The 11,265-nt window shown below is 36.9% G+C and overlaps 2 protein-coding genes across 3 annotated transcripts in view; both read left to right on the plus strand.

Moving 5' to 3' along the window:
• LOC122064902 overlaps positions 1–2,568 on the plus strand; it is an 8,367-nt gene extending 5,799 nt beyond the window's left edge. For both annotated transcript variants that reach the window (XM_042628687.1, XM_042628688.1), the window contains one exon: positions 824–2,568. In XM_042628687.1, coding sequence (XP_042484621.1) covers positions 827–2,377 — 1,551 coding nt within the window. In that variant the 5' untranslated portion in view covers positions 824–826 and the 3' untranslated portion in view covers positions 2,378–2,568. The remainder of the gene's footprint in view (positions 1–823) is intronic.
• A 5,807-nt stretch (positions 2,569–8,375) lies between these two features.
• LOC122064899 lies at positions 8,376–9,240 on the plus strand. The gene is made up of 2 exons (XM_042628686.1): positions 8,376–9,040; positions 9,148–9,240. Exons 1-2 carry the CDS (start codon positions 8,419–8,421, stop codon positions 9,153–9,155), a joined length of 630 nt encoding a protein of 209 aa, XP_042484620.1. The 5' UTR covers positions 8,376–8,418; the 3' UTR covers positions 9,156–9,240.
• Positions 9,241–11,265: the final 2,025 nt, after the last annotated feature.

Genomic DNA, 11,265 nt, shown 5'->3' on the forward strand with positions numbered 1-11,265 from the left:
AAAAAAAAAAAAAAATCTTTGTTGATGATGCTATGTTGATTGTGTTGGTACCCTTTACCTTGAGTTGTTGAATTGGACAGCTGAAGGAGGTGAAGCTGCTACACAAGTTTGTATAACAGCTGTTTCAGAAAATTATGATGGGTTGGTGCACAGCTGTTTCAGCAAATGTTAGAAGATGAAGTGAAATTTTAGCAATATTCCAGTTTATGTTGCTCACCTATAATTGTATTCAGAAAAATTATGATGGGTTGGTGCACAGTATGGTACCCATATGCCCTAACTTGTTCTTGAAATAAAATTATGGGAGGTTCAGTGGCCTGTCAGCAATTTGTCCCTACCTAAAATTTAATACACGTTGATGTATCCATATCAAACTTCTATTAGTCTCGTTTAGTGAAGTTTTGAAGAATTATGATAGACTCCCCTGCATTATTAAGGAAATTAAACTCTTATCTCAATGCAACAAGTGGATCTTATATGGAAAATTTCCGAGTTAAGAAGTCCATAATCCTTGTGAGCAATGGCTGCTCTCCATAGACCATCTTCCCCTACCTATACAGTTATTTTCTATACATTATTTATTTCATTGATTTTGGTGTCCAAAATGCATCCCTCTGATATCTTGGCTTGAATACTTGCCCTCTAGTCTACAAGATGGCCCATTGTTTTGCATGTTGGTTTCATTCCACCTTTGGGTGTTATATATAAGAAGGCCTTCCCCACTCTGCACTTCAAAGTACATTGGTTCTCAGTGTTTAAGCATTGTTTTGAGTATCTCAATCCCATTGCTTTATGATTGCTTTTTTGTGTTTATTTTTAATAGGAAATGAGCGACAACGAGGGTGAATTTTTTGAATGTCAATATGATTCCTCCTCTCTAGAAAGGGTGGTACCATTTGGCCCTTCTGGTTTCTCAAATCTACTGTTACTGAAGCCACAAGTGATGAACGAATTTCAAAACCTTCTGAACCATACCAAGGCTGAATTGGCAAATAAGAATGATGAGCTTAATGAATTGCAAACTCTGCTGGACAATACCAAGGCTGAATTGGTGAAGAAGAATGATGAGCTTAATGAATTGCGAAGCCTTCTAGATAGTACCAAGGTTGAATTGGCAAAGAAGGATGATGAGATGAATAAATTAAAGAAGCAAAAGAGTGATCAGGGCTGGAATCCTGAACAGTTCCGAGTGTCTATTGTTGCAATCACAAACTCAATGAAGAAAGTGTTTGTTGAATTTGGTCTTGAGCCACCGAAAAGTGGAGATCCAAAGTCAGTGTTGAAGTTTCTTGAGATGCTACATGATTTGATCCTTAACAAAGAATTCAATTCCACTTTCTTAGTAGCCGCGAATGGGATACTGGCCTCTATTGCAAGTATATTTGAAAAACGTAGTGGCTTAACCATTGGCATGGAAACAACGATCAGTAATCCAGCCCGTCTTATTGACAGTCTATTTACCTTAAGAGGCTTTATTGATTCCCACTTCTTTATTGATGCTAGTGTTATAGTTGAGGATTTCCATCTGTTGAACAAGGACGACCTCCCAATTATATTTTGGGATTCTGCAGCAGATGTGCCTGAGTTGAAGCAGAAGGATAAAGGTGCAAAATCAATCGATAACATCGACAAAAACTTCCACTTCTATGGGTATTTCAACATTCCAATGGTGGGGATGTTCAAGGGTGTTTTAACGAGAGTTCATGTGAACTTGCCAGATGAGGTCATGGTGAAACTTCAGGTAGGCAAACATACCCTTAATGATAAAAGGTTTTGGTTTGTCAATGCTAACGGTGCAGGTATATTTCAAAAAGAGCTTTTGAGTCTTGAAGACATCAATTTCACCCCTTCTCGGGTCTTGGGTGACCGAACTGACTTCTTAGAGTTTTTGCCGAGGATGAATCGAACCTTCGTTAACGAGAAGGGTAAATATCTCAAGTTTGACTTTATTGCCACCAAGAATCCAAGACCGTTGGGTGACAATGTGGTTCGCTATTATGATAAGGATTTTGTAATGCAAAATCCTTTTAAGTTGGTGCAATTTGATAAGAATGAAAGTGTAAAAGATATCATACAACGTGAAGTTTCATTCCCTGCATCATTCTCAGGTATGAGTCAGAAATATGCCACCTGGATTGTATATGAAGCTCTGGGTAATGATTGTGCTTTCACGCTCCGAAATATCTGTTTAATTGGGAAAATAATGAAAGCCTCTGATACTTTTCGCAAGAATGCTCTGGTTAGCATCTTCTTCGAGCAAAACCAACATGGGGAGAACTGTTATGTAGATGCTCTAGCAACAACTTTCTTTGTTTTTGAAACGGAGAAAACATATTGGTGGGACAATGTTGAAAAAAAGCCTCCAAAATTTGTTTAATAGGGCTTGTAGTCATGCACTTTATTTTGTGTTTTATTTTATTTCAGTTTGTTTAAAATTAGAGAAAAGAGATAGGTGCGAAAATGGTAGCTTCTGTTGATCCTTTTTTAACCAATCCGGTTATGACGATGTTGTATCCACACAACATCATTGACCAATTATTGTAAGGTAGGGTGTTTTCTATAATTTCACACCACCTCCTCCATTTATCCCTCACCCTTCTTACCATAATGAGATTTTTGTTCCATACTCCAGGTTTGGTCTCGTCAAGTAAAATGATTTTTTTTTACTATTTTACCCTTGACCCCATATCGATATCCATTCCAGGATCTGTCATTTTGATTGTGTGCTTTAGTGGGTTTCCCATAGGGATTGTTGTTGTTGTGTATTCTCTTGTTACTTAAAATCATTTCTTTCTTCTTGTCACAGACCCTTGAGCTTCCAACCCATTGAGGCTTACGAAGAGAGAGGCCTGTGTCTTGTTAATTGAAATCACCCGAGGTGTGTGCAGCCAAGCAAACCATTTGGAGAGGTTGTTTGGAGAATTGTTCTTTTTTATGAGAAGTTTTGGATTCATTTTGTTGGGGGTTTTCCTGTGGGGCTCAATAAAGGCTACCTTAGGGCTAGATCAACTTCTCCGAGGATGATTCGAAACCATCTTAGCCCGTTTATAAGGAAGACTTCATTTTCACCTTTGGGGATGGAAGCACCTAAAACCTTGGATACTTGTAGAAACTCTTGAATGAAGAAGCATTGTGTTGATATCAAGTGGTAGAAGGTAGATAAAGATGGCTAAAAATGATAGAAATATGTACGTATAAAAACTCAAGATCTCAGTGTGTTGGATTCAGAAGGCCTGAATTTCAGTAGATAGAGTATGTAGTAATACAAGAATGGATATAGGTACATGAAGAACCGTTTGGACAATAGGCCTAGAAGCTTTGCCAATGCACCACAATCACACACAAAGATATCAAAGTTGAAGAAAATCAATTGAAATTATGGGAACTATAAATCAGTAGACTGACAACGGTTAAGGGTTTTGCTACATTCCCATCTCCGGCGAAGGTGAAAAAGAGAGAACTTTTCAACGAACAATGTATGACCTTGCAACTCTCCTCACCTAAAATAACACTCCTCACATTCTTCTCATTCATAGAGATTACTGGTTGTGGTTTTAGAAAATCCCTTTATAGTTTGATATAATCACTAGAATTAGTTTTCCTCGAAAGGCAATCTGATTTATTTATTTATTACTAGAAGTTTTATTCCCATTCAACTCTTCAATCCCAAATCCTAAATATAATTTGGTCCATTCCGTATCGTTTTTCGTCTTTCCTCTCCGTTTTTATCTCTATCTTCATCGAAACACTTTGATATCGATAAAAAAAACTTTGATGTTCTCTTCGGATCTCAAACCTAAATGAGGGGAGCAACAGTAACCCATGGAAGAAACAAGAAGATAATAATCGAAGGAAACGTAAAAGAGAAGAAGGGACCTCTTTTCTTTTTATCTTTTGACGCAGCTCTTTCTGGGAACAACTTCAGAACGAGTTGTAGAAGAAGGAGAAGGAGGAGGAGGAGAAGATTCTTGTGATCTTATGCATAAACCCTAATCCTCCTGAAATTCGTTTTCATTGTTGGGAGAAATTGATGGAAAGGTTGAGTGGAAAGGTTTTGCACGTCTCTAGACCACACTGTGGTCGATGTCGCAGCTACTGTGGTCGATGTCGCAGCTAAAGCCAATTTCCTTGTAACGACAGATGTGGAAAAGATTAGGATCGTCCAACCAATAAGGTCAACCATTCACGAATAATTAATGGAAGAGTTCCAATTGTTACCTGAAACTCCACAAATGCAGAGCCTCCATGTGATCTTAGCCCTTTCCTAGTAAGTCATTTCCACACACGCAGTTTTGTGTTCCTTTGGATCCGAGTTCCTTCATACTTGTTAGGTTTTTCACAAAACCCTAATCATTACACTCAAACACTCAAAGAGAGAGAGAGAGAGAGAGAGAGAGAGAGAGAGAGAGAGAGAACAGATTCTTTCTTTTCTTAGGTGAGTCAATATATGTCTCCAACCATGAAAATCCCTACTAGTTAAGAGTTTTAGACAAACCCACTTTGTATGGGGGCTTCCTAAATTAGGGTCAATTACTCACCAAAACAAATCTCATCATAATAGATAATATTATATTATTAGGAGATAAATAATTAAAAATATTTTTCCTAACATTCACCTCCATCCATCCGATCTCATATGAGGATCCAAAATCTCTATATATATGGGTTGAATTTATATGAAAAGGGTTAGGATCCCATTAGGATTCCACTTGGTATGCTATGTGTCTTAACTATTCGTCGCCGTAATCCAAAAGTGCCTTGGTACTCTTTAATTTGGAAAGCTCACCTTCGGCCGCGGCAAGCTCTGTTTTGGTGGTGAGTGGTGAATGGCAAACTCCCTATGGATGATTTAATCAAGTCTAAGGGAGTTTTTCTTCCTTCCCAATGCTCCTTATGTCAGTCAGTTGAGGAAAGTATTTTTCATATTTTCTTCAGTGTAGTTTCAGCATTAAAATATGAAGAATTTTTGAAGTGTTTTGGTATGTCTTGGAACTCCCCTGCTTCTGTTCTTGATCTTGCTATTTGGTCGAAAAGAAAGCGTAGAGGTTTGGCTGCTAAAGAGCCTTGGCTGGTTGGATTTGTCTTAATTTTAGACAACATCCAGAAAGAGAAGAATGGCAGGCGCTATGAATAAAGAATAGGATCTCCTTCTCTGGTTTTTAAATTAGTAAAAGATGACCTCCAAGAGGTGGATATAAATTTTTCAAGGCTAGCGATTTAGTTTCAATTTTTTAGGCTGAGTGTTCTCTGCTGATGGCAATGCCGAAAGTGGAGAATTCTTGGCTGAGTTTTTGTGTAATGTCTTGATTCTTTTTATTAAAGTTTTCTGAATCTTTAGCATATATATATATATTTATTTTTTTTAAAACATGTAGTATGTGTGTATAAAAAAGAAAAAGAATAGAAAAAGGCAATCCACACTACCTTTTTTGGACAAACCTAAAGAAAGGAAGAGGATTCCCTAGCTCAAGCAGGACATGCCTTGCAAAAAATAAAAAGAAAAGATACATCTAATCAATTTAATATTTGTAGTACACCATAATGGATGCATCTTCTACATAACAGCATTCAACTCACTATAATCTTGAAATAAAATATGATAGATGAATTAAGTTGCCTAATTGTGAGAGCAGAGATAGTAAGGAGCATTTTTATGCGATAACTCTGTTGGATTGTAAGGAGCATTTTTATGCGATAACTCTGTTTAGGAAACAAAGATTTGACTAAAAGAGAAAACTCTAAAACAAGTTTTGTTATATAAGGGACAAGGGACAAAGGACAAAGGACAAGAGACAAGAGACAAAAGACAAGAGACAAGGGAGAAAGAGATTTAGTTTTTTTTTTTTTTAAACTTCCTCTCTTCTATCCCATGTTTTCTCTCTCTCTTTCTTCTCTCCATTGTGAGTGAGTGTGTGTGAAGGAGAAAACTTTAATGGTGGATTGTTCTTCTCCAATTGAACGTGGATCATAGTTTCAAAATGTTGAGATCGATCGATATAGTTGCTCAAATTTAGAAGAACTATTATCTGGAGGAGAAACTTCAATTGCAGTTCTAAGGTAAACCATTTCATTCCCATGTGATTAACTTTTGTACAATGATTTCGAATGTAAGAGATCCCAATCCGATCCCTTCTGCTGCACAATTGGGTTTCAGCCAACAATTAACATCAAAGCCTCGCTCTTTCATTTGAAATCACTGATTATGTATAATAAAATTTGGTCCAATAATTTAACTGGAATGAATGACTTTTTAATAAAAATCGAGTAGTCAAAGGTACCGATGAATACTAACATTGGTTTATAATGATTTGCATAATGATGTCAAATCTTTCCTTTATATGCATGTTTATTTGGTAAACAATGAAAATAAAATATATTATTCAATCATGGGTCGTGTGAGTTGGGTTTTGGGTGTGTAACAGGTGTAAGTGTAACTACGTTTGTGTCTGCCATAAACGATCAATGGTCCATGGTTGTTATCGGCAATGATACCGATATTATCTCTTCAGAGATTTTTCTTTGACATGGAAGACGGCTGCAGAGTTGGTGGTTGATAGACCCATGTGGTCTATCAACCATTGTGAGTTCTTTATGCCCTGACGGGCTTATGGGTTTACATCATAAGGCCCATATGATTTAAAGCCCAACATCCTAATGAGGATCATTAGTTAGACCCAGGCCTGATATTGAATAGTGTAAACCAAATCAATTGGGCCATGCAATTGAAGCCGAATAACTAATATTAATGTTTTAGTTTAAAACCTCTTTAAATTAATATTTTAGGAAAATATTGATTTAAAGCCAACTGTGACTCGGGATTCTGGTGAGGTCTTTTGTATCGTACAAGGAGGCCAACAAAGCTATAATAAAATTAATTTTAGTTATTTTAGCTATATAAACCACTATAGACTAGAGGGGCCCACATAATACTAGATTATGAAAGAATATGATTTTGGGCATTTTAGTGGCTTAACTTTTTTTACATGCACACTTTAACTCATGAGATGATGTTAATGAATTAAATAATTACCACTTATTCACATGAGATGTAAGACCTCAATAACAATTTATAATTGATTAATTAATTGTTAATTCTAGATCAAATATTGAAGAACCACATTGTGCTATACATTGTGGTTATAGGATTGGATTTTAAATCATGTGGATGGAAAAATTATTTATTATTACATGAGATGTAATGGATGTGATGTGTGATGTACTCTCTCTATCTTTGTTTCTCTCCCCCCAATTCTTTTTTATAAATCTATGTACTCCATCACTTGAGTAACCCAAATGGTGGGTTAGTTTCTTAGTTTCTTTAAATAAAGAGATGTATAGATTTAAGTTGTTTTTCAATTTGTTGTAAAAGTGAAGAAAATGGTGAAGATCCTCGTACGACGATGGAAAAAGAAATGGGTTCATGAAGATGATAAGATAGAGATTACATGTTGGTTGCATCACTTGATGCATAAGATGCATTTTATCTTATTACACATTAATTGAATAATTAATTAAGTGGGAGTAATTGAGGCTTGTTACTCCCACTGCTTTTGCCCACCCATAACCACATTTAATTATCTTATATTATTGCCATCTATTATACATATGATGTAGTTTATGCATGAGATGTTAATATATGTGTGATAATATTACCCTCAATGTTTAAAGCATGTGTGATATGGATGCATCTTAATCGGTAGATCATATCCATGGCTCCCTATTGATAGTGGATGTAGAGGTTGGTAATATGACTCCGCATTAGAGCCGATAGGACATTGTCAGGTTTTTATTACCGACGGTCTACACCACTTCTTAATGGATAAGATATGAACACAGATAGTGAGGGGGCACTACGATAGTGGGCCATCTCTCATGATACTGTGATTCATTCTGATTTGATAGGAATGCACATGACTTGAGTGTGTGTCAGCCGATAGGATATGGGCATGACACTCAGGTAGCCAATAATATTGGAAGCCTTGGAGGCGGACAACATAGTCCACCTAATCACAATATTTGTAATTATTACCGATAGGGTAAGTTGCATATGCAAGGATTGGTTTGTTCCAATTTACTTTCAAGATATGAGAGAATCTTGATTGTGAGAAAATCATTGTCTATGTTTCGCCCATTGGAATTCAATGGTTTTATTTAATGTTCATGCATTTGAATATATCTTGTACATTGGTAGATCTTTGTGCGATGACAACCTCAATCAACTCTACCCTATTGACCCTAATCAATGACTAGAAACTGAAATGACCTAATTATATTGACTGGCATCGGAATATCATGTTACCCCTAACGGTAGAACGTCTGTCTACAGTTCTTGAGGAGGAGGATCCCAAAAAATCCACTGGTGATGATTATGATCAGTAGGAGTCCTATGAGTACTTCCACTCGAGGGATTCTAAGGCCATGTTGTACATTCTTGGATTGGTTGACACATCAATCACTGACTCTGTGAAAGGCATAATCCCCGCCAAGGGAATGATGGATAAGCTCAAGGAGATTTTCAGTCAGACTGACATGCACGAGCATCATAAGCTTGTTGGTCTTATCCACAATATCAAGATGACAGCAGGAACTCCAGTAATCGATCATGTGATGAAGATTCAAAATATATTCGAGAAACTGGAATCCCTGGATACTTCCTTCACTCTTAAATATAAGAGGAATGTGATTCTGAACTCTCTCCCCTCAACCTATAGCTCGTTTATCTGTAATTTCAACATGAATAAACTAGATGTTGAATTGACTGAGCTAGGCAATATGTTGCAAAAGGCAGAGAAAGCTCAAAAGAAGGAAAAGGGTGAGGTCAGTGCTGCAGAAGTCAAGTCTTCAACTTCTAAAAACAAATGGAAGAAGAAGAAGAAGGCCAACAAGAGTAAGACTCTTAAGGGCAAGAGTGGGAAGATACAGAAGAAGAAAGAAGAACCTAAGGGTACATACTTCTTTTGTAAGAAAGAGGGCCACTGGAAGAGGAACTGTTGTGCATACTTGGCTACTTTGAAGAAGTCAGATGAAACTCCTAAAGAAGGTAATTTTACTACTCTTGTCATTTATGAGTCAATCTTGTCTATTGAACAATCCAACTCATGATTGGTGGATACTGGATCCATTGTCCACATCTGTAATATGTTGCAGGGGTTTAAGATGACAAGAAGATTTGACAGGAATGAAGTGCGTCTAAGGATGGGCACTGGAGCTGAAGCTATGGCAATGGCTATTGGAGACTTTAGTTTAGAATTTGATTCTAGTACTATATTATTAAATGATTGTTATCATGTTCCTTCTTTTAAAAGGAACATTATCTCTGTCTCTAAGTCAGTTAAAGATGGTTATGCTTTTTCCTTTAATACTGTTCTCACCATTCGTTTGAATAATAAATTTATTATTTCTGGATATATGCAAAATGGTTTGTTTTTTTCTAAATTCTCTCGAAAAAACGAATGAGGTTTCAAACATTGATTTGAAACAAAAAAGAGCTCCAGTGTGTTCTACATGCCTATGGCATCTCAGGTTAGGTTATGTTAACTTGGAAAGGATTAACAGGTTAGTTAAGGATGGACCACTAGAAAGTCTAAAGGTCGAACCTTATCCAACTTGTGAATCATGCCTACAAGGTAAGATGACCAAGAAGCCCTTTAGCAATAAAGGCAAGAGAGCTAATGGTTTGTTAGAACTTATACACACTGATGTATGTTGACCCATGAATATTCAGGTGAGATATGATTTTGAATACTTTGTTACATTTACTGACGATTACTCTAGATTGGCTATATCTATTTAATGAGTAAAAAGTCTGAAACCTTTGAAAAGTTCAAAGAGTTTCAGGCAAAAGTCGAAAGACAATTAGACAAACACATTAAGTCATTTTGATCAGATCGAGGAGAAGAGTACTTGTCAAATGAGTTCAAAAGATATCTCACTTCTGAAGGGATTGTCTCACAATTGACAAATCCCGGTACACCACAACAAAATGGTGTATATGAGAGATGCAACAGGACCTTGTTAGACATGGTCAGGACTATGCTCACTTTCAGTGAGTTGCCTTTATCCTTCTGAGGTTTTGATCTGGAAACTACGATTTATATTTTGAATAGGGTCCCATCTAAATCTGTACCTAAAACCCCATTTGAGTTGTGGTATGGGTGCAAACCTAGCCTAAATCATTTTAGGGTTTGGGGTTGTCCTGCGCATGTGCGCAAGCAACAGATAGATAAGTTAGAACCTCACACTTCAAGATGCTATTTCTTGGGATACCCTAAGGGCACGATTGGTTACTAATTCTATGACCCCACTGACCAAAAGGTCGTCATAAATAAACATGTTAAGGAAGACTTTGGCTCCAAAAGAACTGAACTTGTGATTATAGAAGAAGAGTCTTCTATGCCTGTGCCATGTGCACCTACAGTCGAACCAGTTAACATAAACCCTATACCTACTAGCACTCAAGAGTCTCAACGTAGTGGGTGGTCTACGAACGTTTCACTCTCCTTACTAAAGAAGATAAGACTGTGGAAGAATTCCACATGGTCTCCACTGAAATGGATGATGATCCGTACACTTATTCAGAGGCACTCAAAGATGTTGATGCGAATAAGTGGTTGGAAACTATACGCTCTGAAATTGATTAAATGCACTCAAACCAAGTCTGAACTCTTGTAGATCCACCACAAAGCGTCAAGCCCATTGGATGTAAGTGGATCTTCAAGAGGAAAAGAGGCGTGGATGGGAGTGTTGAAAGATTCGAAGTAAGATTGGTAGCTAAAGGTTATACCCAGCAAGAGGGTATAGATTATAAATAAACCTTTTCTCCAGTAGTGATGATGAAATCAATTACGGTTTTGTTAGCAATCGCAGCACACTTTGATTATGAAATCTGGCAGATGGATGTGTAAACTACATTTCTTAATGGATTTCTTGATGAAAAAATCTACATGCATCAACCAGAGGGGTTCACATCAAATGTTGATGAGAACAAAGTGTGCAAATTGCAGAGATCCATTTTATGGTCTCAAACAGGCTTCTAGAAGTTGGAACATCCGTTTTGATCAAACAGTTAAAACATTTGACTTTGAACAAAACATGGATGAACCCTGTGTTTACAAGAAATTCAGTGGGAGTGCGGTTTGTTTCCTATTATTGTATGTAGATGACATACTACTTATAGAGAATGATGCGGGTATGCTTTCAATGGTGAAAAAGTGGTTGTCCACTACATTCTCCATGAAAGACTTAGACGAAACCAATTACATCCTT

Source organism: Macadamia integrifolia, unplaced genomic scaffold (assembly GCF_013358625.1).
Source record: "Macadamia integrifolia cultivar HAES 741 unplaced genomic scaffold, SCU_Mint_v3 scaffold1811, whole genome shotgun sequence".
NCBI lineage: Eukaryota > Viridiplantae > Streptophyta > Magnoliopsida > Proteales > Proteaceae > Macadamia > Macadamia integrifolia.